The sequence below is a fragment of the Papilio machaon genome, chromosome 29 (genome assembly GCF_912999745.1).
Source record: "Papilio machaon chromosome 29, ilPapMach1.1, whole genome shotgun sequence".
Lineage (NCBI taxonomy): Eukaryota > Metazoa > Arthropoda > Insecta > Lepidoptera > Papilionidae > Papilio > Papilio machaon.
In genome coordinates this window covers 918,915-945,285 of record NC_060014.1, presented here as the reverse complement: position 1 = coordinate 945,285, position 26,371 = coordinate 918,915, and the positions used below count along the sequence as shown (strand labels likewise).

Genomic DNA, 26,371 nt, shown 5'->3' with positions numbered 1-26,371 from the left:
ACATAAATTCTCTAAAATACCCTCAGACATTTGCAGTAAATGCGTTGTCTACCTATAAAATACAGGGATGTACATTAAAGGGAAAATCGTCTTTCCTGTACATCGCTTCCTTTGTCAGTTCCCTTCCCATCCTATAGTGGAAATGGATGGGAAGGTAAGAGTATTAGTTGAATAGTGGTAAAGTTGTGATATCCAGTTAAAAAGGTGCAAAAAAGCGACCATACAGAAAAGACGCCTCAAGTAGAAGTAATTTTAATCTTGTACCCTTTACAAATAAGGAAAGGATAGGAAGTGGATTTGGCGGGAGGGGTATATATTCTGTACCTCCCCTCCCCTTTCGATTTAAGTTAGGCAATGCATTAATAATGCGGATGTCAATAGGCAGCTGTCATCAAGCCGAGGTTCGTCCCTCTCGGGCACCCTTGAATCGGAATGCTAAACGAGTAATGAGTGACAGCCCAAGCCGAGGTCCCCTCTCGCGGGCCCTTGAGCCCAGTCACTCCATGGAGCGTCCACCGAAGCGATCTAAGAGCTCGGTGACCTCCCAATCCGGTAATAATAATGAAGTAACAGCCCGAACCGAGGCTCCTGAGGGAGCCCTCGAGCCTAGTTACTCTTAAACGAGGTTTAGGCTAAGCGCCATCTGCGCCCGTCCACCTCAAGTCCGGTGAAACTGTAAATGCCTCCTCAAGGCTAACAGTGACTACTCAGTCACAAAAAAGGCAGCTGTCACTTTGCTAGGTTATGCGAAATAAAGTGGTCGTTTGCTCGTTTTGCAATTTTAAAACTACAGTCAAAATCTGTTATAACGACATCGAAGGGACTACTCATATTGAGTCGTAAAAACCGATAGTTGTTACAACCGGTGACAGGTATTAATAGGAAAGATATGTATATATAACATTCAGCCAGGACCTTTGATTTTGGTCAATCTAACCGGTATGTTGTTCTAAACGATGTCGCTATAAACGGTTTTGACTGTATTATAAAAAAGAGCAAATTTATGATCATAAACTTGTTTAATGTATATAAAACATATTTACATAATATATAACAACTATGTTCCGATGATTTTTATTAGTTCCTCAGACCAGTTTGTTCTAAGAGGTCGGATATTTTTATATAAATATATATATTTTTTATTTACAAAGATCAAGTAAATATTTATCTTAATTATACTTTTAAATATGATTTAAAAAGATTAGAAACGTGAATAAGTGAATCATCATTACATGGGAGGTAGGTATTCGTGTTTTTTTTTTTCTCGAGGTAAACAACAATAGATGGTAATTGTTTGTTGCAAGGCATTGATACAGTGACAATAAAATACGCAATGTAATAAGTCCGCGTTTGTTCCTTATAACTTCCGGAACGGCTGGACCTTTTTGAGAGGACTTTGACGGGAAGGTAGCTGATACGCGCGGACATGTTATAGGTCATTTTTTTTTAATTTGCGCTGACGACGCGTACGACTATTTGTAAAAATTAATAACATAAAAATATTAAATAGCGTAATGGCGGCAATTGATGGAATTAGATATTTAATTGAGGATTTAGGCTTTCAATTGAAACGAAGGATATGTCTTTTTTAACGTAAACAACGTAAAAACTCATCCAAAAATTTACAAAAACACAATAAACATAGAATAAGTAAGTTTAGATTTTATTGTTCGTTTTTATTTATAATATTCAAGAAGGGTGGCATTAATAGCACCCGAAGTCGACGTAGTAAAGGTGTGTCAGAACTGCGCCAAATGGAGGTCCGTGGTCTCTGTCTACCCTTCTGGGTTACGGGCGTGAGTTATGTTGTTGTTGAAGATAGTTTAAGGATAATTTCATCAATTTTTTAATAAAAATATGTTTGAAAATTTTTATATTCATCTTTGCTAAAATTTATATTGTTACAGAAACATCGCTAAATTAAGAAAAAAAAATCCGCAATTATGAAACAAGTTGCGGCCATATTTACGTTATTTCTGATACATGGTGTTTTAAGTCTTGTTAGAGGTAATTTCCTTTGATTTTTATCAGCTGAATAATTAAAATTTCCTTTTTAATTCTGCTTTTTTTTTTTGTTTTTTTCTACAGATGGTGAATGGTGTGTAGACAAGACAAGAGCTTTAGGACAATGTTTACAACCACAATATTGTCAATCCGCGAACAAAGCTTTCTTGTCAGTAATAATATTTGTCTTTTTTAACAATAAACGTGATTTTTTACTAATATTATAAACTAGCTATCGCCCGCAACTCCGTCCGCGTGGAATAAAAAAAATGCACACAAGATAAAAAAGTTCCTATGTCCGTCTCCTAGTTCTAAGCTACCTCCCCATCAATTTTCAGCTAAATCAGTTCGACCTATCTTGAGTTATAAATAGTGTAACTAACACAACTTTCTTTTATATATATAGATAGATGCGAAAGTTTAGGATCAATGGATGTTTTTAGAAGGTATCTCCGGAACGATTTAACGGATTTGAATGAAATTTGTCACAGATGTAGAACATAATCTGTAAGAAGACATAGACTACTTATTAAGTTTTTTTTAATCCGCGCGGATGGAGTCAAGTACAACTGCTATTTTAGATATAAAAATCTTGCATTAAAATAATTAACAAAATATTTTACTATCATATATTCCAGAGATCGTGGTGTAAGACCAACATTTTGCGAATATACAAATAAAAGAATTCTAATATGTTGTGTAGAGGAAGAAGTACAAGTCAATACATTGGGCATACCTAGGTGGGTATATATTTAAATCCAAACCTAAACTATGACACTATGAGAGCAGTCAGTGAGCACAGGCGTAGAGTGCCTAGTCTCTCGGTGTTTTAAAGGCTGCATTTTGTGGAGTGTGCGCAGGAATTACACGATATAATTCCACCATCACCATTCTACCATCGGACGTTCAGACATACGGCTGGAATCCTTATGTAGTAGACGTGCCGCGTGTTCGAACTAAAAGGTTTGAATCATCGTTCCTTGTGCGTACTGCTAAGGATTGGAATAAGTTGCCGGCGTCAGTTTTTCCGTCCAAGTACGATGTGGGGGCCTTCAGAAGTAGAGTGAATAGGCATTTACAAAGCTAGCGCGTACCATCTTTAGACCTCATCATCACTTCATCGGGTGGGATCGTGGTCAAGCGCTAGATTTTTCAACATAAAAAAATAAATAAAAACAAATATAACATCGAAAGATGTAAAGGCTTTGTATAAGTCCTTTCGAAATCAACATAACTAAAAAACAATCGTGTTGTAAAACTCTAAATTTATCTGATTTTTAAAATTAATAAAATTTATGTGTATTTGAGTTATATAAGGAAAATTATTTTTTTATCTGTCAATCTTTAGTCTACGTTTGTTTCAACTCCGAAACAAATGGAACGATTTTGACGCGAGTATTACTGGACAGTGTAGATGTATGCAGAATTATTATAGACTTCTTTTTCTAACTCCTTATATTGAATTAACTGTGACACAAATGTCACAGTTAATTCAATATAAGGAGATTTTGTGTTACACAATGTGTGTAACACAAAATTATAACCTAAATTTTTTTAAAACAGCGAGCAACCAGTGTGGTCAGAAAGCAACAATAACAACGGCAACAACAAATTTCGAGCATTAGAAAGAATAAGTGAAAGAAGTGAGTATTTTAAGTTAATATCGATTTTACTTTTATTTAAAGGATTCGTGGTCAAGTGCTACTTTTTTTTTTGTTTTTGATGATGTCTAATTATTTGAAAAATTTAACATGCTGTATATTGTCAATTAATTGTCATTCTGTACTATCAGAAATAAAAGTGTTATTTTTTTTTAAAATAAATTTTTAAAACGTAAAATATTTTTATCATAAATAAACATAGGATAAAGTCTTATTCTTTGAAATTACTGTCTTGAATATGCCAACTCACGGATCTGCGTGCATTTGGAGGTAATCTTTTTAATAACAATTGTCGACGCGATTGTACACTACAAAGGATGTTAGAATTTTCATAGTTGGATAACATGGACATCTATAACCCCTAGGGATTATATTTCAGGGGAAATAGATCGACTAACCTGTGTGTTCATTATTTAAAAAAAAACATATTTTGCGTCACAACTTATCACTTTAAAAGATCAATTTGTCGAATTCTAATTAATAGTTTTGTTTTTTGTATCACTAGCTGTCGCCTGAGAATCCGTCCGCGCAGAATTAAAAAAAAAAAAACTTAATAAGTATTCTATGAGTTCTTTCAGACTATGTTCTACATCTGTGACAAACATCAAGATCTGTTGAGACGTTCAGGAGATAACTTCATACAAACATCTAAACATTCGCATCTTCTATATATATAGTCAGAAAGTCGTGTTAGTTACACTATTTATAACTCAAGAACGGCTGAATCGATTTGACTGAAAATTGGTGGGCAGGTAGCTTAGAACCAGGAAACGGACATAGGATAATTTTTACCCCGTTTTCTATTTTTTTATCCGCGCGGACGGAGTCGCGGGTAAAAGCTAGTAGTTTATAAAATACATCTCGTTTGTTCCAATCTTACTAATATTATAAACTAACTTTTACCCGCGACTCCGTCCGCGCGGATAAAAAAATAGAAAACGGGGTAAAAATTATCCTATGTCCGTTTCCTGGTTCTAAGCTACCTGCCCACCAATTTTCAGTCAAATCGATTCAGCCGTTCTTGAGTTATAAATAGCGTAACTAACACGACTTTCTTTTATATATATAGATATAGATTTAAATGTTCGCTTCTATATTATTATTTTTTTCAGAATGCAAAGAATACAGCAAGAATGTGAAAGAATATTTTGCTAAATACATCTTCGGTGGAACTAACGCAAGTCCGCAAGATTTTCCACACATGGTAATCTAATTTTGAAACTACGAGAACATGTCGGATGATTAACCCTTAAACCCTACACTGCCTGGCGTACACAGTATTCCTACACAGGGGTGACAAGGCACCCCAAAATAAAATAGTTAGTAAAGTGTAGAAATAAAAACAATTATAGAAAATTATACTTTTATTTATATATATTTACATTATGAGATCACGAATCAGCCTTAAAATTTTACATTACACATCAATTTGAGCACTTTTGGCATACTTCAACTTGGTGTTCCAAGCAAATTGGAATTTTGCACTTGGTGCACCTGGTCTTGCTCTTCCGATCCCTGTTTCTCGGACAGAAACCACAACGACCCTGTGTGTGACGTTCAGACCCAGAAGAATCGACAGGCATGAGTTGCTTGAGAACCGCAGCGATACTCTCCTTTATATCCCTCTTCAAAGTTGGTGTTTGTAGGCGCATTTTCAAATGTTCATCTATAAGATTCATTCTTTTAGAAAACTCCGACGAAGCTTTATGTCAGGCTTATTATTTGCTTTTGAGCATTTGTAGAGAACCCAAGAGTTAATACCAACTCCATCCAATAACCCATAGAAAATGCACATTGGCCAACGTTTGGTTCTTCTTTGGACAGAGTATTTTTAGCCATTGCATCGAACAGATCCACTCCTCCCTTTGTTTTATTATAAAAATTAATAATTTCTGGAAGCTCAACTTCATTGTTGTTATCTGGGGAATCCATATGTTTATAATAAAATAGTTCAACTATAGAAGTAAGCTTAAAAAATAGTTTTATAAAATTTTTAAAAACTTACGTTGTTCCTACACTGGGGTGCTACAGCACCCAACGACACACGTGGACAAGTCTACAACAGCAGGCTGTCGCCGCGACACAGGCCAATCCTTAGCGCGTAACCTCAAAGTAAAATACGCGGAAAGTCAAACACGTACATTATCAATCAACGAAATAAATAAGAAAAATAAACCATGTGGGGTGCTCCAGCACCCCGAGTAGGGTTTGAGGGTTAATATTAGTCAACTTACTCTTTCCACCTATTTCGTACAAGTAGGGTTGCCAGGTCGCTAAACCCAATAGCCGGACAGACCAGCCAGTTTGGCCGGCATTTGGGGAGAAAGGCCGGACACGACCGTCTATCGACTCTCACCTGCGCTCGGCCACTTTATGCGAAATGTAAAAAGCCTAAAAAAAGGCGGACAATCCGGACACTGTTTATTTTGGCCAGACACGCAATCAAAAAGCCTACCTATGTCCGGCTTTATCCGGACTGGCAATGCTACGTACAAGGAAATATTGGAAAGAGAAAGTGTATTTGAAGGAAGAGAGGATGCTAAAGTTGGGGAAAATATCTTCTGTGCGTCCTCTCTGTTGGTTAAAAGTAGACAACGCATATGTATATCGATGGTTCCTTTGTACATACCAGGTCACTCAGAAAGTATTGCGAAAAAAAGTTTTTATGTATGTGAGACTGGTCTGTTATAATTTATTTAAAAATATGATTAGTTATAAGTAAAAATAGGTACGTTCTAAATTCAAAACTACCCTACACATTTTCTGCGAACTTATTAAAATTACCGTGTCTCATTGAAAAATGGATTTGCGTCGAGAACATTTTCGCGCTATGATTTTTTACGATTTTAAATGTCGCCTGAAACCGGACGAATCGTACGATAGACTTCAAATGGTATTATTCGATGAAGGCCCTTCTAAGGCAACCGTGTATCGTTGATATAATGAATTTAAGCGAGGTCGACTAACTTTGGGGGATGAAGAAAGAAGTGGTCGCCGTTTGACGGCTGTTACGGAAGGAGACGTGCTAGCACTGAAAAATTTGGTCCAAGACAATAGACGAATTACATATCAAGAGATTCAGCATATACTGCAGATTGGATCAGGAAGCTTTAACGAGTTTCTACACGTGCATCTACGGGTGCAGAGCATAGTTTCACGAAGGGTGCCGCACAACCTCACCGATGTTCAAAAGCAGGCAAGGGTGGATTGGTGCCATGATATGATAGACAAATTTGAAGCAGGCTAGTCTCGGCGTGTTTACGACATCGTTAAAGGTGATGAATCCTGGATTTATCAATTCGATCCAGAAACAAAGCGCCAGTCGACGGTTAGGTTGTTTCAAATCGAATCGACGCCTACCAAAGTAAAGCGACCTAGAAGCGGAGGGAAGATTTTGATCGTGAATTTTTTCAAATTGACTGGCTACTTGGTGTCAATTCCTTTACGAAACCAAAGAACCATTTACGCCGAATGGTATACTACCAAATACTTGGCAGAAGTTTTCTCTGCTGTGAGCAACAAGCAACCAAACACAGGTCTCCGCGGGCTACTGCTCCACCGGGATAATGCGCCCGCCCACACCGCAATCAAAATGAGGGACTTCCTAGACAGCACACCGGTCAAACTCCTGGGTTACCCTTCTTACAGCCCTAACCTAGCACCGTGTGACTTCTTCTTATTCCCAAAAATAAAAAATCAACTCAAAGGGATTCAATTTTCGTCGCCGGATGATGCGCTCTCAGCGTTGGAGCAGGCTGTAAACGAGGTGTCTGCGGCGGACTGGAAAAAGTGTTTCGAAAACTGGTTCAGACGCATGAAACTTTGTATAGAGGCTAGTGAAGAGTCCTTTGAAAAGATGTAATAAAAATATATTTACCTATAGAACAATTTTTTTTAGAGTCGCAAAACTTTCTGAGTGTCCCACGTATAAGGGCCAAAGTAAGAAGTTGATGATTTTTACTATTTTATGTTAAAAGCTACCTCTTTATTTAGTTAACTACATGTACTAAACATAAATACACATTTATAGTGGTAAATGTTATTGTTTTGCTGAAGTAAAAGAGCCATGTGCGGTCTATTTTCCTATATGGTTGAAACTTTGAGACCTTCTCCTGTAAAGTTGTCAATTTGCACATTGGCCCTTATTTGTAGGATACTAATTATGAAAATATGTTTCTTCTATTCCCAGGGTGCAATAGGTTGGTTAGACTTACAGGGGGAGTACAACTTTGGTTGTGGGGGAAGTCTAATCAGTCCTCGCTTTGTGTTAACCGCGGGTCACTGCATCAGTAAGGCCAGAGCCGCAAATCCTCTGCCAGTTATTGTACGTTTGGGTAATGTCAACTTGAATCCTGATTCAAAGAATGGATATCCTATTATTGATGTAAGTAATTGTGGATCATCAGCCTTTATCTTCCTACTGGATATAGGACTTTCCCAATGCTTTTCACAGTACGCGGTCCTCCGTCTTCCGCATCTAACAACTTTATCTAGGTAATAGATAATTCTACTAAATTCAAAATCACCATAACATTGTCGTCCTATATATGTCGTCTATTCAGGGATCAAATCTATTCTTAACCATCGTCATAATAGGCGTCAAGTGGAAGCAATTCCGCGTTTCGTCTGATGAGTATCGTATCGGAGGCTTAATTTAATCCGTTTTTCCTTCCCACCCTTTTCTTATTAGGAAAGGATGGGAAGTGGTTTTGGATTTGGCGAAGGAGAGGAAGAGTTGGAAGGGGAATCAAGCTTTCTGAGTCTTCGTATCAAATGTAGGCAATGCATCTGCAATTGTGGATGTCTATGGGCGGCGGTGGCTTTGCTGTTTCGGCGAATTCAGGTGGCAGTTTGCTCGTTTGCGATCAAAATGAAGGGAATAACAACGAAATTAGTTTGTTACCAATAAAATAAATGATTAATGTACTAGTTTACATTTCAACCTGCCCTTATCCCTATGTAGGGTCGGCACAGTATGTACTACTCCTCCATACATCTCTATCAGCCGTCATATCTGAATTTACCTCTTTCTTACGCATATCCTCTTTCACACAATCCATCCATACTTTCTTTGATCTTCCTCTACTTTTATAGCCATCCACATTCAATCTCATTACTTTTTTGTTTATATGAACATCATCCCTCCGCATAACATGTCCAACTAGTTTACATTTATCCAATCTTACGAGTAAATGATTTACTTTCATCTCATCTGTCAGAATTCCATCATCTCCCTAACCTTATTACACTCTATATGGACGTATCATTTTTTCTTCGTCGTTTTTTAACTATCTTTTACTGTAAATAACTGAATTTTAGGTGAAAATAAAAACAATACACAAACATCCAGATTATCATCCGCCATTACGCTATAATGATATCGCATTACTAGAGCTAGCAGAGGATATGAATATTACTAATGATGTACGCCCAGCGTGTCTCTGGACGAAGCCTGGCTTCGAAAATTATACCAAAGTTATTGCCACTGGATGGGGAGTCACTGAAAGTGAGTTTATGAAAACCAATCATTTGTAGTTACGTTATATATCGTTACAATGCAAAGCCGAAATACAGTCAAAATCTGTTATAACGACATCGAAGGGACTACTCATATGGAGTCGTAAAAACCGATAGTTGTAACAACCGGTGACAGGTATTAATAGGAAAGATATGTATATAACATTCAGCCAGGACCTTTGATTTTGGTCAATTTAACCGGTATGTTGTTCTAAACGATGTCGCCATAAACGGTTTTAACTGTATATATACACAGAAGAAATTTAAATTCAATAAATGACAATACATTGGGAAGTAGATTTGACAGAGAAGGGGACGCAATGGAAGGAGAAATATTTTATTTCTGTACGTCCATTCCTCCGTCTAGGTAGTTTGGCAATGCATCTGCAATTACAGATGTCTATGGGTAGCGGTCACTTTGCTATTTTGTCGAATTCGTGTGGCTGCTAGTTTGCAACACTGTAATATTAAAAAAAAAGCTTTTTTTAAATAATTTATTGAAAATTATAATAGAAAGCAAAGCAGTTTGTCGATGGTTAAAATACGACTTTGGATTTAAACGAAATACAGTTTAATATTTTAATTAGAATCCATGAAGAAGTGAGTGTACAGTAAGGACAATTCGCGGTGTTACAGTTACAGAAAAAAATATAAAAAAATATTTGTTAATTACAGACACAACACTACCGACTAACGAACTCCAAATGGTGACTCTATCTCTGTACAGTAATGAACAATGCGATCTTATAACGCCTAGGCACCGACATTGGGATGGCTTTGTCCCGACACAAATGTGCGCGGGTGAACTTACTGGAGGAAAAGATACTTGTCAGGTTAGTGACAGACATATCTATCTATATATATAAAAGAAAGTCGTGTTAGTTACACTATTTATAACTCAAGAACGGCTGAATCGATTTGACTGAAAATTGGTGGGCAGGTAGCTTAGAACCAGGAAACGGACATAGGATAATTTTTACCCCGTTTTCTATTTTTTATTCCGCGCGGACGGAGTCGCGGGTAAAAGCTAGTCTATATATATAAAAGAAAGTCGTGTTAGTTACACTATTTATAACTCAAGAACGGCTGAATCGATTTGACTGAAAATTGGTGGGCAGGTAGCTTAGAACCAGGAAAAGGACATAGGATAACTTTTACCCCGTTTTCTATTTTTTATTCCTCGCGGACAGAGTCACGGGTAAAAGCTAGTCTTACCATAAAATTCAACTGCCTGTGTCACTTGTGAAATATAAATATTAAAACAAGGATATTTGGGTCGGTAAAGGCGCTGCTATCGCTTTTAGTTCTGTCGGAAAATATCTAAAACTTACAAGAGCATAGAATCTTACTAATATTATAAATGCTTAGATGGATTAATATATAATTGTTGGAAGGTATCTCCGGAACAGATCTCGCTTTAATTGGGCATAGATGTAGATCATAATCTGGAAGAACACATAGGCTACTAATTTAGCGTGCAGACAGAGTCGCAGGCGATAGCTAGTATGGCATAATAGAAAACATAACATGCCAGCTTCAGTACGAAAATAATTTTGTGACATTTTTATGACATTGACAGGAGGGCGTTAGTGAACTGTAAGAATTTAGAGACATAAATGAACTTAATATATAATTAAAGGAAAAAATTCTACGGAAGACTATAGCCTTCGCCATGGGCGAAAAAAAAAATGTAATAATTTAGATTGACTTATGCATACTGAATCTTTGACTATAATTTGATATAGCTATTTAAAAGTTAGAATTTATTGTTCTAAAATGTATCTTTTTTCAAGGGTGACTCAGGCGCACCTCTCCAAGTAACACCACAGCCGAGATTCAAGGTTCATTACATAATGGGAGTGACGTCATTTGGTGGTCGATGTGCGCAAAAAGGACAGCCAGCTATATACACGAGAGTATCTAGTTATATAGACTGGATTGAGAGTGTCGTTTGGCCTGATGAATAACACACCGATGTTTCAGTATATTAAAGAAAGAGCATATAAACAATGCTGTTAATGTTTATAGGTGTTTCATTTTAGTCACATTTGACATTTCATCGAAATCTAACGACGTAACCTTGTAACGGCGGTAATTAACAATTAATTTATGTTTTTGAAGTTAAAACGTCGTTACAATGTTTCGTCATTAAACTCTTTTTCTTTTTAAACATTAAGGATGATACAAAATCGTACGATTTTGATTCATATTTGTTAGAAGTCCGAAAGTACAAAATTAAACTTTTTTAGTTGTTTTGTAAAAATGGTGATATAAATTGGTTATTGGCATTGGAAAATAGCATGAAATTAAAAAAAAAAACTTGAGAGGTGTGTTGGGACACCCGGATGGAACGAAGTTCCTTTAGAATAATTAGTGAAGGAACCAATGTTTATTCTATGAATAAAAAACTTAAGTCTTCACAAGAAGTACATTTTATTTCTATGAATTTTCGTTATATATTGTCACGTCGTTGTCATGGTGAAGCGCTCATTCGTCGTTAACATACTTACTATAGCAAAAAGTGTCGTGACAACTTTTCCTAAGAATTTTTTCCGTCTAGCCCCCTTTCACAACGCGCGTTATGGAACTTCGTTCCAAAAAAACATGACATGATAGCTACATTACGAAAAAGACCTTGTGACATTTGACAGAAGGGCGCTATTGAGCTGTCATAATTTAGTTTGACTTATGCCCACCATGTCAGATATTCTTTTTTGGTCTATAAGTTTGTAAATGATACTGTTATGTACTTTAATAAAATAAAATAAAAACGTATTGCGTTGCTTCATTAGATTTCAAGCTGTGTAAAGAAATACGTCACCTTTTACGTAACCTATTGTTATTAAAATTGTATATTTAAATATGGTTGGCATGTTGTAATATGTCGCCTTTGTGTAGAGAAGAAAAGAAATAGATTTAAAAAGTTAACAATACTGAGACAAAAGCGGTCTGTTATTCTGCCAACTATCAAAATTGTATACAAATGTATTATAAATCCAACTCAGACCTTATAGCCTTATTTTGATAATAAATATTTAATATTGTTTTTTTCCTTGAATTTTTAGCGACTTCGGAAATTTTGATAAATGTTATATTTATAAATATTAAGAAATTAATTGCGTTAAGTGACAATGCGATGACCCTGCATTGATAGCGTCAAGAGCTAAGAAAAGTGTTGTCATATTATATATGTTACCCAAATTGATGGTAATTTATACACTTTCCTTTATTTTTTTTTCTATATAATGTATACGAAATTGAAGAAAAGAAAAATATAATCCTTTGTTTAAAGAACTTAACCTCGTTGTAATTCGTGATTAAAATTATTACAAATTAGTATTTTTTATTGTTATAAATATTTAGAACGCGCAACATCACGATGGGACTTTTAAATTTTTTTAGCTTTCAAGAAATGAGTATTTCATAACGCATAAAAGGCTTACATCAAAATAAAACAGTATACTTTATTTGAAAATAGGTATTTATTAGTCGTTGCCCGCAACTCCGTCTGCACGGTATTAAAAAAATATAATAAGTAGTCTATGTGTTCTTCCAGACTATGTTCTACGTCTATGCCAAATTTCATCAAGATCCGTTCAGCTGTTCTGGAGATACTTTCTAACAAACATCCATCCATCCATATTAATAAAATTGGATAGTCTGTATGTAACATGTAAAAATGTTTCGTATACGTTATTTGTCTTGCTGATAATGATAAACCAATTTTTTTTCTGTCTGTGAGCATGTCCGCGTTTGTCAAGAGTTAATTCAGGAAAGGGTATGAGGATTTTGACAAGAAAGTAGCTACTGCACGCGGGAATATTATAGACTACTTTTCAAATTCCACACTAACGAAGTCATGAGCGACCGCTAATCTAATATATAAAATTCTCGTGTCACAGTTTTCGTAAGCGTACTCCTCCGAAACGGCTTGACCGATTCTCATGAAATTTTGTGAGCATATTCAGTAGGTCTGAGAATCGGCCAACATCTATTTTTCATTTTTTTTTAACTGAGCGCGGACGGAGTCGCGGGCGACAGCTAGTTTAGAATAAAATTTTAAAACTTTAAAAGAAAAATTTGGGAAGTATAATAACCTGGCAACATTAAACACACAACTGGTTATTGTTGTTATTAAAAACAGTTGTTAATGAACTTTTGATACGAAAGTATGAAATATTTCGTGTGTTTTGTCATATTTTTGGTTTACAATGAAACAAGATGTCTTTGTCAAAGACCCACTGGAATACAAGAAGTGTTTAAATGGAAACAAATAGCATACGATTTTGATGGAGTTATTTGTGAGTAGATTCATATTAGTAACTATCTTTTAACCGCGACTCCGTCCGCGCGGAATAAAAAATAGAAAACGGGGTAAAACTTATCCTATGTCCGTTTCCTGGTTCTAAGCTACCTGCCCACCAATTTTCAGTCAAATCGATTCAACCGTTCTTGAGTTGTAAATAGTGTAACTAACACGACTTTCTTTTATATATATATATAGATATTATAAATGCGAATGTTTGGATGGGTGGATGGGTTGATATTTATTAGAAGGTATTTCACACAGATGCACAGATGTTGAAAATAACTTGAAGGAACTCATAGACTACTAATTAATTTTTTTTTAAATTTTTTCTAATAGGTATTCAAACTTATGTCATACCATAAAAAAGTTAGCACTCGAGAGATTCCATCTCTTTAACAGACTTATTTTTTATATTGCGCATATTAAAATTTGAAACATACTGTATACTAGCTGTCGCCCGCGACTCCGTCCGCGCGCAGTTAATAAGCTTATATGAGACGTTCGTAGATTTACCATAGCAGCGCCATCTATTGATTACTTACTCAACCCAGTGGAAAGGTATCGACATCTGTTAGAATTATTTGGAGTTAACAGATAATTGTGACTGTCAAATAATAACAGACAAATAATTAGCAATAAATTAAAATTGCGACTATAATTTGAGATTTAAACTATCCTATCTCTCAAGTTGGATCGAACTGCACATGGTGGGCGAATTTTATTATAATCGGTTAAGTGGTTTAGGAGTCCATTGAGGACAAACATTGTGACACAAGATTTATATATATATATTAAGATAAGATATCGATTTCATTGTCATCTGTAACCATAGATGTTTATAAATGTCATTGCTTGAAAATGACAGGTATTGCTTCGTACCTTCAACAAGCCTGATGACATTACTAACCACAGGTGGGCACAGTTAATCGAAAAGTTAACTTCGTTAATCGTTAATTCGTTAATTAAAAAATTAACTTCGTTAATCGTTAAAGCGTTAAATTCTCGAAAATTTAACGCAAGTTAAAGTTAATCGTTAACAGTTAACCATACCAAAATTATACATACTAATTTCACACTTATTGTGGCGACAGTTGTTTAATATAGTAATTTGACTATACATTTATAGAATGTACACATTAGTATTAGAGACAAGTATGATTGCAGTATAGTACATTTCATTACGAGTGCGGAAAGCCTGTTATTGCAAAGAGCTCCGACAAATGTCTACCCGAGCCGAGGCGCAGCCGAAGGTGAGGGTTGACAGTTGGAACAAGTTGTAATGACAGTTTCGCACGTGTACTGAACAACTATTTTTGATACAGTTGCGAAAAAATGAAGCAATTTAATAGAATAATAAAAACACAATAAACTCAACTAACTAAAATGTTTGGAAAATGGCGCCAACCGTAAAAGAATACAAACGGGGATTTTGTTTTTGTTTTCTTCACCCATTCTGGGTAGGCAAAGGGAACTATGCCCAAACAACCAAGTCTTCAGTAGATTTTTTTTATTGATATGAAATGAAAATGAAATTTAATGATATGAAATAAAATGAAAACTTACCTAATTCATTGAATCAAATCATTAAATATTATATTGTAACAAATTAGGAGCTTCTTTTTAGAAATATTTGCATGAATCATAAAAACTTCAATGATTTTTTTTTTTGTAAAAAATTCGTGGTTGGTTTTTCTTTTTAACAGACATTATTTTCACAGTTGGGAAAGAGAACGCACGAGTTTGGAAAAGCTAAAGAAAAAGCAAGAAGTTGCTCAAAAAGTTGCGTATTGCAGGGACGAAGAGCGTTCGGAATGTGGGCTATTACATACTTGCGGTTTTTTATACTCGTAATGAAATATACTATTTCGAACCTTCTTTTGATTTTGTCTGTTGGTCACGTCTTTCTCGGACGTTCTGATGCATCACACTTGCACGCGAACTTCACATATATCAATTATCATCTCGTTCGTTCACCATTTGAGTCGCTGACAGTCGCCCAACATAGCTGAACTTACGAGCGTGGCGTAGCGGTAATTTAAACAAAACGACAGCACGTCTCCAAGTTTCTAATTTAACGATTAACGGACTTTTATTAACGGAAGTTGAGTTTAACGGAAGTTAACAAAAGCGTTAACACTTTTTGAAGTTAACTTAAAAGTTAATCCGTTAAGCAAAATGTTAACTTCGTTAATTAACGATTAACGGATTAACGAGTTAATGCCCAGCTCTGCTACTAACAATTAATTCTCTATTATTCGGAAACCTCAACAGTCGGCGTCAAAATGTCAAAAATGAAAGAGGCACAAAATAAAATCACTTATAGCCTATCCACAGTACAGTAAATGTTTTTTATTTGAGTTTATTTTGTTCTTAAATTAATATTCATTTATTTTCAGATAATTCGAGCACAGATTACGAGTTATCAGCTACAAAAAAAGACAATATCACAGATGCTGACAAATTCTTTATACAGTACAACAATGTACCAATTGGTATGGAAGTTTATAGGGATAAGGTGTTCGTTACTGTACCGAGAAGAAGACATGGTATGTAATTGGCTAAACAAAATGTACCAGACTTGGATGGATGTATAAATTGCGTCAAGTAATTCTTGAAGCATAGTCTAAACCAGGGATCCCTAAATTATTTTGTACAAGTGACCCCTTTTTCCAAAATGTACCGTTTCCACAGACCCCCATGGTCAAATTATCTACTTTTAAGATCAATTATGTTATTAATTATTATTATTTTTCATTCTGACTTAGGTCAATAGAAGACAGAGTGAGAATTAGCAATGCTTTTAGTTCGATATCGACCCCTTTGGGAATCTCTGGTTTAAACCAAAGATTCCCAAACTGTTGTCCTTGTAGACCACACAGAAAATGTCTTTCTTTAGTGTTCTTTTTCAAAATTTCTTCAATTATTGAACCCTTAACTTTATTATCCGCTATCTTGCATTCCTGCCAGGTATAATGACCACATGGGGTCCACCTGGACCGCAATGGTTTACTTGGACCACATTGATTTACTTAGACCACAGTGGTTCACCTGGACCACTTTGGAATACAGGTCTAAATGTTAGCTGTCATTCTATAAGTATTCTTTGTAGTAAGATATAGTCGTGTATTTTTATATAAACTTGGTCTTTTGGAACGAAGTTCCTTATCGCGCGTTGTGAAAGGGTGCTAGACGGAAAAAAATCTTACGAAAAGTTGTCACGACTCTTTTTGTTATAGTAAGTATGTTAACGACGAATGAGCGCTACTTCACCATGGCAACGACGTGACAATATATAACGCAAATTCATAGAAATAAAATGTACTTCTTTTGAAGACTTAAGTTTTTTATTCATAGAATAAACATTGGTTCCTTCACTAATTAATCGAAAGGAACTTCGTTCCATCCGGGTGTCCCAACACACCTCTCAAGTTTTTTCATTTTTTTAGGTATACCCTCAACTCTAAATTATGTTAAAAGATCAGGTAACAAATCTCCAGCTCTTAAACCATATCCTGATACGAAGAGTAGGAATAAATTTATTTCTGTATATCGACCGAGAGTTGATGTGTGTGGAAGACTGTGGATGCTTGATACTGGCCATTTGGAAGTACCAGGTAAGTTTACAACTGCTTTAAAAGTCGGTAGTTTAATACGACCAGTTTAAGAGTCCTGTGTATTTCGAATTTCATACTGGTTCATAGTCTCCCATGTTGGGCCAATTTGGGCCAAAATGGGCCACAGTGAAGTGAGCTTAAATACAGCGATTAAAGTGAATAAATCGATTCGGACTTCAAATATAATATCGAATGGAATTCAGTTGTTATGAAAAACTAATGGTTTTCGTTCGATTGTTTTTATAACACACTTAGTGTTTAAAAAAAAGAGTTCACTGAACTAACATTGTAACGACATTCTGTATGTAATCTAAATTTGAAAAAAGGTATGAAATTGTTCAGTACTAACTTCAAAAAAAAATTGCTCGACGTTACAATGTTATGTTGTTGGATTTTGATGAAGTGTCAAATCATTATCATCATCATTAGCTCATTATATGTCCGTTTGAGGGGCTCGTAGTCTACCCTAACTTAGGGGTGACTATACCATAGTGAACCACGCTGGTCAATTGCGGGTTGACTTCGCACATATCATTGAATTTCTTCTCAGATATGTGCAGATCACGATGTTTTCCATCACCGTAAGAATGTCGGATAAATGTACATATTTAAATCGAAACTAGAAAAACACATTGGTACAAGGCGGGATTCGAACCCAGGATCTGCTGATTGAAGTCCAGTGCTTAACCATTGAACCACCGACGCTATGAAGTGTCAAATGTGATCTAAACGGCCCACATCTATCTTACATATATAAAAGAAACTCGTGTTAGTTACACTATTTATAACTCAAGAACGGCTGAATCGATTTGACTGAAAATTGGTGGGCAGGTAGCTTAGAACCAGGAAACGGACATGGGATAATTTTTACCCCGTTTTCTATTTTTTATTCCGCGCGGACGGAGTCGCGGGTAAAAGCTAGTATAAAATAAATACTTTGAATAGTAAAGATGTTTTTCCTTTTTTCCAGGTGAAAGGAAACAAATTCAACCACCAGCTATCATTGTGTACGATTTAAAGACAGACCAGCAATTATTTAGATACGAATTGAAATCAACTGATTTGGTCAACGAAAGGTCATCTGCAGGTTAGAATTTACTAAATGTAGTAGTGGATGTGATGAAGTTACTAGCATATAGGGTCGGTGTTAGGTTAGGGCGACGTTTGGGCGACGTTTGGGCGACGTTTGGGCGACCACCCAGGGCGCTGAACAGAAAGGGGCGTCATCATAGTTCTATGAATTACATAGTCTCACATAACCCTGTATACATCCGCAGTAGATATTCAACAATGGCAAAAATAAAAATTCGATCTTTGGACATTTTCGTTTATACATTTTTAATCAATTTGATCGCAATTCAGTAGATAAAAATATCGTAAAAGCAAAAAAAAAATGATGAGCAACCGAATGTTTATACTCGACTGCCAGTACAAGAAATCTAAATTTAATGCAAATCTTGTAATCGTGTTTCAAAACGATAGTAACGCCATCTAGTTTATTCATTTGATTACAGGTCTAACATCAATAACAGTTGATGTAGACAAGAAATCATGTAATGATGCCTACGCCTATATTAATGATTTAGCCACCGAAGGTATGGTAGTGTTCTCTCTCAAAAGTATGGACAGCTGGAGATTTAGTCATAGAAGCTTTGTCCACGATGATAGGGCTATGAATTTCACAGCTGCAGGTACGTTATAAGTGACAATTAGTTACAGATAGTGACAGAACGGTTCAGAAACCTCGTATTACCTTAAGTTTCCACCTCAATAGTATTATGGGATCGGGGGCTCGCTTCTCCTTCTGCAGACCGATCTCTATTATTCAGCATATTCCCTTCTTAATCACGTCATCATTGACGCAATTTATTCTTTCTATGCCCGTTTGCCTAGATTAAGGACGGCGATGCAATATATTTTCGCGAAGCGACCTCCGATATTTGCATATACGTTGCCTACCTTTAATCGATAGAGGAGGAGACGGACAGAAAGAAGATATTTCTCCTCTTTCGTCAAATCCAGTTCCCCTTCCCATTCTTTACGTTTGAGAAAAGTGTGGGAAGGAAAAAGAGGATCAAAATAAGGCCTCCGACACGCACAATCTTCAGATCGTAATGGAGTTGCTTCCACTTCACGTGTTCTTGTGGTTGTGTTGTTGCACCGAACTGACCAATTCGTGCAACAGATTATTATTTAAATCTACATTCATTTAATAAGTTCCTAAATTGTAATCCACCATTCCAGGGTACGTGATCAACTGGAAAGATGGATTGTTCAGTATTACTCTGACTGATCCTGATGTCAACGGCAAAAGGAAAGCGATCTACCATCCACTTGTGTCTACAGAAGAGTTTGCTATAGATACTGAATTCCTTAAAGACAACAAGACATTTCTGGGGCATAATACTGTTAGTTTATATTCCAAACCAAACATTCAAACATAGACAAAGTTGATGTAACGCTAAAACTCATTAATTCCTCAATATATCTATATACTAGCTTTTACCCGCGACTCCGTCCGCGCGGAATAAAAAATAGAAAACGGGGTAAAAATGATCCTATGTCCGTTTCCTGGTTCTAAGCTACCTGCCCACCAATTTTCAGACAAATCGATTCAGCCGTTCTTGAGTTATAAATAGTGTAACTAACACCACTTTCTTTTATATATATAGATATAGTCAGAAAGTCGTGTTAGTTCGTTAATTTATAACTCAAGAACGGCTGAATCGATTTGACTGAAAATTGGTGGGCAGGTAGCTTAGAACCAGGAAACGGACATAGGATCATTTTTACCCCGTTTTCTATTCGGCGACGGAGTCGCGGGTAAAAGCTAGTTGATAATATAACTTCACTTTATCTCACAATCATTGTAACTGAAAAATAAATATGGCCGCCATGTTTGTTATTTGACATTTATTTATTTAATTTGACTTTAGATCATAACGAAGTATTGTTAAATACATTTCTTATTCTTCAGTACATCGGTGAGCGTGGTAATAATACTCAAAGCGGTTCTCACGACTACCACGCTCCGTCCAGAATAATATTTTACGCTAATGTCGCACAAGACGCCATCTTGTGTTGGAATATTGATACAGAAATGAATCCAGCAAATGTTGCCATCGTCGCACAAGATCACAACAAACTTGCATATATTTCTGGTATGAATTTATTAAAATTTTATTAAGAAAATAACCGATTAATAATATTTTAGTATGTGACAGGAATTCATTAAAGGTTTTGTAAGATTATAAAAATAAATGTTCAAAGTTGTACCACAATAGAAAGTAGATGGCGTAACCGGCGAAATAGCTCGCGATTATGTTTTCTTGTATAATATAGATATTGTGCTTTGTCTTAATTTAATATTTCTTCTAGATTTGAAAGTTATCGACGATGAAGTATATGTCTTGGTGAATCAAATACCTAAGTTTATTTACTCAAGGTTTGACACTAACGAGTACAACTATTTCATACACAGGTAAATAACTACGATTACGTACAAACCATTACGTAGAATAATGAAACAACCTTATCGAACTTGGGCTCGATTGAAACGTCTTGAAATGACGAATAATTTTTTTTAAGTATTTTATTATTTTTCTATTTTTGAAGTAAAGAATACTTCAAAAATAGAAAAACAATAAAATACAAGTAAATTTTTGTTTTCAGGTACAGAGTTTTTGATTTAATACTTGGCACCGCATGTGACAAGGCAGCGCCTTAATTTTTTTTTTTAATTAAAGTTTGATTTTCTGTCCAATTTTTTTATTTTATTTAATCATTATCAGAGGCACTACACTCTCTACTAACCCTAGTCATCTAACTTAACTAAACTAAACTTTATCAGTAGTTTATGTGTTCTATCAGACTATGTTCTACATCTGTGACAAATTACATCAAGATCTGTTGAGTCGTTCCGGACATATCTTCAAACAAACAAACATCCATTCATCCATTAAAACATTCACATTAATAATATTAGTAAGATAGTAAATAGTAATTAATACAAAAAAAAAAACTTGAGAGGTGTGTGGGGACACCCGGATGGAACGAAGTTCCTTTCTATTAATTAGTGAAGGAACCAATGTTTATTCTATGAATAAAAAACTTAAGTCTTCACAAGAAGTACATTTTATTTCTATGAATTTTCGTTATATATTGTCACGTCGTTGCCATGGTGAAGTAGCGCTCATTCGTCGTTAACATACTTACCACAGGTGGGCACAGTTAATCGAAAAGTTAACTTCGTTAATCGTTAATTCGTTAATTAAAAATTTAACTTCGTTAATCGTTAAAGCGTTAAATTCTCGCAAATTTAACGCAAGTTAAAGTTAATCGTTAACAGTTAACCATACCAAAATTATACATACTACTTTCACACTTATGGTGGCGACACTTGTTTAAAATATTTATTTGATTATTTTAATCATTAAAATTAATTTTTATTAATAAAAAATTAATTTTTATTAATATAAAAATTAATCTTAATTCTATAAAACATTAGTATAAGAGACAAGTATGAATGCAATGCAATGCAAGTAGTATATTTCATTACGAGTGCGGAAAGCCTGTCATTGCAAAGAATTCCGACAAATGTCTACCCACTCGATTCGCAGCCGAAGGTGAGGGTTGACAGTAGGCACAAGTTGTAATGACAGTTCCGCCTAAGTACTAAACAACTATTTTTAATACAGTTCCGAAAAAATGAAGCAATTTAATATAATAATAAAAACACAAAAAACTTGCGAGGTGTCAAGGGACACCCTGATGGAACGAAGTTTCTTTCGATTAATTAGTGAAGGAACCAATGTTTATTCTATGAGTAAAATACTTAAGTCTTCACAAGAAGTTCATTTTATTTCTACGATTTTTTGTTATATATTGTCACGTCGTTGCCATGGTTACTATAGCAAAAAGTGTCGTGACAACTTTTCGTAAGATTTTTTTCCGTCTAGCCCCCCTTTCACAACGCGCGATAAGGAATTTCGTTCCAATAAACTCAACTAACTAAAATGTTTGGAAAATGGCGCCAACCGTTAAAGAATACAAACTGAGATTTTTTTTGTTTTCTTCACCAAAGGTAGGTAGGCAAAGGGAACTATGCCCAAACAGCGAAATCTTCGGTAGATTTTTTTTATTGGTATGAAATCAAAATGAAATTTAATGAGATGAAATAAATTGAAACTAACCTAATTCATCACGAGTAAAAAAGTGTTTTTAATACAGTTGCTCTAAAAGTGGCGTATTGCAGGGACGAAGAGCGTTCGGAATGTGGGCTATTACATACTCGTGCTTTTATAGACTCGTTATGAAATATACTATTTCGAACCTTCTTTTGATTTTGTCCTGTTGGTCACGTTTTTCCCGGACGCTCTGATGCATCATAGTTGCACGCGAACTTCACATATATCAATTATCAACTCGTTCGTTCACCATTCGGGTCGCCGACAGTCGCCCAACATAGCTGAACTTACGAGCGTGGCGTACCGCGTAATTTAAACAAAATGACAGCACGTCTCCAAGTTTCTAATTTAACGATTAACGGACTTTTATTAACGGAAGTTGAGTTTAACGGAAGTTAACAAAAGCGTTAACACTTTTTGAAGTTAACTTAAAAGTTAATCCGTTAAGCAAAATGTTAACTTCGTTAATTAACGATTAACGGATTAACGAGTTAATGCCCAGCTCTGATACTTACTATAGCAAAAAGTGTCGTGACAACTTTTCCTAAGAATTTTTTCCGTCTAGCCCCCTTTCACAACGCGCGATAAGGAACTTCGTTCCAACAAACAAATATAACACTACCTAACAGACTAGATTACAGATGACTAGAGTTAGTAGATGTTTATTCGTGTCTATGATATTTCGATGCGGTTAGACAGGTCACGAAGTATTCTTAGTAATATATTATGTACTTGAATTCACTATTATGATTAAATTAAAGAGCATCAAACAGGATATATTTTAGACATATAATACAACTAGCTGTCGCCCGCGGCAACGTCCGAGCGGAATTAAAAAGAAAAATAATAATATGTGAATATGTTCTTCCAAATTATGTTCTACATCTGTGACAAATTTCATCAAGATATGTTGAGACATTCCGGAGATACCTTCAAACAAACATCCATCTAAACATCCATCCATCCATATAGTAATGTCTAAAAGATTTGTGTGTAAAATTTTACCTACCGTAACATAATCATTGTGAAATTATTATCATCATCATCATCATCAGCTCACTATACTTAGTCCCCACTGAGGGGCTCGGAGCCTACCCCAAGTTAGGGGTGACTAGGCCATAGTCAACCACGCTGGCCAAGTGCGGGTTGGTTGAAATTATTATGCTAAACGCATAATCGGTGGCTGTTACGAATAAGGGTCAATGTGCAAATTGACAACTTTACAGAAGAGGCTCACAAAGTTTCAACCATATAGGAAAATAGACCGCATAGGTCCTTTTACTTCAGCAAATAATAATATTTACACCTGTAAATATGTATTTGTGTTTCTTCTTCCAGTGCCTCTTCAGTCTTGAAGGTTGGCCGCTAACTTGGAAAATTTATCTCTATCCAATGCGGTGCGAAACAATTCCTCCACTGACCTAATACCCGTCCATTCTCTGATGTTACGTAACCACGACTTTTTCCTGCGTCCTGCGCGTCTCTTGCCCTCAATCTTGCCCGTCATTATCAGCTGAAGTAGTTTATACCTCTCATGCCGGAGTACGTGTCCCAGGTATTCCACTTTACGCTTTTTGACGGTCTGCATGAATTTTCGGCTCATACCAACGCGCTGGAGCACCGTCTCATTTCTCACCTTCTGCGTCCAGCTGATTCGGAGCATACGGCGATAGCACCACATTTCGAATGCCTCGAGGCATTTGTGTTTAGTGCATGTTAACTAAACAAAGTGGTAGCTTTTAATATAAAAAAGTAAAAATCATCAATTTGTGACCCTTATATATATCCATCGTAATATTGAGTGGAACATGATATACATACTAATATTATAAATGCAAATGTTTAGATGGATGTTCGTTACAAGGTATCTCTAGAACAGCTTTATGATATTTGGTATAGATGTAGAACACATAGGCTATTAAATAAGACTTCTTTAATTTCACGCGGACGGAGTCGCGAGCGACAGCTAGTGTTTAATAGAACAAGCTTCCACTAATAGTAATTATTAATCGCAAATCAAAAGTATCGATAAGGTTTTCACATCACTAGCACATGATCATGTTAATACGTGACAAATATCCAAACAAAATAAATCAAATAATTCACATTCACTTGCACAGTAACTACAACAAATATTTAAAGAATTAAAAACATATTTGAAATCATTCTTTTTGTATTATTTTTAATCTACATCAAAAAGGAAGATGTTCTCAAATCGTCTGCGTGATTTTGTTTCACCAAATTAGCAGTAACTCGAGACTTTGTTAGCGCGGATTAAAAAAAGTAGCTTAAGTTACTTCTGTATACATCAGCTTCCTTCTATTTCAAGTCACGAAAAAATCGGTTCAGCCGTTTCGGAGATAATCCGGAAAAAAGATTCATATGCGTTCAGACTGACAGACGGATAAAAAAAAATAGATTTGCTTTATAAATTATACAAAAACATGATCTTGAAACATGATTTTTTTTGACATTACATAACTAAAATTCTAATTTGATTAATTATTATAGATTGTTAAAATGCCCAATACATATTTACATAGATGTATACATATACATGTAGAAGAATCGAGAGGTGTCAAGACCTAGCCAAATGGAATTCCTTCATTTCTGCCTACCCTTACCATACCCTGCGTTCCCTTCTGGATTCCGGCGTGAGTTATATTGTTGTATGGATTAAAATTGAAAGCAATAAATGTACAATAGATATAAAAAAAAATTGTACCGTCAGTTTTTACTGTAGAAATAACTACACTAAAATATATTGTCATCTTTACTTTTTTTAATAAAGTGAAAGGGATGCCGATATATTTGTAATGCATTTTATAAACTGTGGAAAAAGACAGAAATAATTTCGCATTCATGATGTAATATTATTGTTACAGTTCTCTGTTCTTTTGTTCTACATTCTTAAAAGATGGTGAATGTACAATCAGGGCCCTTCTCGGTTCCCACATATATAGGTAGAATAACTAAATATCACGAATAGCGAAACGTCCGCGCGGAATTTAAAAAAAATAAATAAGTAGCCTATGTGTTCTTCCACAATATGTTCTACATCTGTTCGAAATTTCAGTGAGATCGTTGGAGCTGTTAACAAACATCCATCTACCCATCTTAACATTCGCATTTATAATTAACTAGTTGTCGAACGCGACGCCGTCAGCGCAGAGTTAAACAAATATACGTAATAAGTAGCCTATGTGTTCTTCCAGACTATATTCTACATCTGTGCCAAATTTCATCAAGATCTGTTGTGTCGATCCGATACCTCCAATACCTTCAAACAATCCATCCATCCATCTAAACATTCGCATTTATAATATTAGTAAGATTATTTAGGTATTAAAAAAACACCCATCTCAATAATGTCGGATGTTTCAGATTGACCGGTAGGACAATCTGTCCAATGGGAAAAAGCATGAGTCGATAGAATCAAAAAATTATTCCCATAGGTCCGTTTGCTTTTATAATGTCGATAGTTCTTTTATCGACGGTAGTACATCACTAAACTATCGCTCATTTTAATACATAAATGAATCGTGCCATCATAACATAATCATTTCAAGGTCCGCGTATGTAAGACGTTATTAGACGTTGTGAAAAACATTAATAAATAAACACCGTGTGTATTAAAAAAAATATAAAACTGCAAGTGACAAAAATGTAAGTATCTTTTGACGTTTTTAATATTGTTTTTTTTTTCTTTTGAGGTAAAAGGTAATGTGTAATATTTTGTAATATTATTTTTCAATTTGAAAAATATTTCACGTCGATTCATATTATTTAGTTTTAACTTTTAATTTATACTAATAGTGTATTGTAAAACATTGTAAATCAATCAAATTTAAAATTGCGCTAAACTTTAGGTTGGCATTATTGACATAAAACGTTAAAGTTTTGTTTGGATATTAATTACAAGGTTAAGAATAATTTGGCAATGTTTTGCATAACCGCTAAAAGGTTATAAGAATTAGTTTTTTTTAAATCTATTTTAATATTATAATGAGAAAGGAATTGCTTGTTGTTCATATTGATTTCATTTAATAATAAAAAAACTTTTTTTACAAAAACAAAAGA

General features: G+C 35.2%; 2 protein-coding genes across 2 annotated transcripts; both read left to right on the top strand.

Annotated features, from left to right (window-relative positions):
- The first annotated feature begins 1,162 nt into the window (after nt 1–1,162).
- LOC106713447 (serine protease snake-like) lies at nt 1,163–11,201 on the top strand. Its single transcript, XM_045685331.1, has 10 exons — nt 1,163–1,239; nt 1,908–2,007; nt 2,089–2,173; nt 2,643–2,744; nt 3,568–3,647; nt 4,778–4,869; nt 7,855–8,049; nt 8,985–9,171; nt 9,858–10,015; nt 10,976–11,201. Exons 2-10 carry the CDS (start codon nt 1,944–1,946, stop codon nt 11,147–11,149), a joined length of 1,137 nt encoding a protein of 378 aa, XP_045541287.1. The 5' UTR covers nt 1,163–1,239; nt 1,908–1,943; the 3' UTR covers nt 11,150–11,201.
- A 2,103-nt stretch (nt 11,202–13,304) lies between these two features.
- Nucleotides 13,305–20,855, top strand: LOC106713423 (L-dopachrome tautomerase yellow-f-like). The gene is made up of 9 exons (XM_045685330.1): nt 13,305–13,483; nt 15,888–16,037; nt 16,938–17,105; nt 18,076–18,192; nt 18,620–18,796; nt 19,350–19,513; nt 20,083–20,266; nt 20,484–20,586; nt 20,778–20,855. Exons 1-9 carry the CDS (start codon nt 13,354–13,356, stop codon nt 20,830–20,832), a joined length of 1,248 nt encoding a protein of 415 aa, XP_045541286.1. The 5' UTR covers nt 13,305–13,353; the 3' UTR covers nt 20,833–20,855.
- The last annotated feature ends 5,516 nt before the right edge of the window (nt 20,856–26,371 follow it).

Bases quoted from the DNA above. Each gene is read 5' to 3' on its own strand.
- LOC106713447 (XM_045685331.1), top strand. From the start codon at position 1,944: ATGAAACAAGTTGCGGCCATATTTACGTTATTTCTGATACATGGTGTT. The intron at 2,008-2,088 runs GTAATTTCCTTT...TTTTTTCTACAG, and splicing joins TGTTTTAAGTCTTGTTAGAG to ATGGTGAATGGTGTGTAGAC. The intron at 4,870-7,854 runs GTAATCTAATTT...TTCTATTCCCAG, and splicing joins CGCAAGATTTTCCACACATG to GGTGCAATAGGTTGGTTAGA.
- LOC106713423 (XM_045685330.1), top strand. From the start codon at position 13,354: ATGAAATATTTCGTGTGTTTTGTCATATTTTTGGTTTACAATGAAACA. The intron at 17,106-18,075 runs GTAAGTTTACAA...CCTTTTTTCCAG, and splicing joins TGGCCATTTGGAAGTACCAG to GTGAAAGGAAACAAATTCAA. The intron at 20,267-20,483 runs GTATGAATTTAT...TATTTCTTCTAG, and splicing joins CAAACTTGCATATATTTCTG to ATTTGAAAGTTATCGACGAT.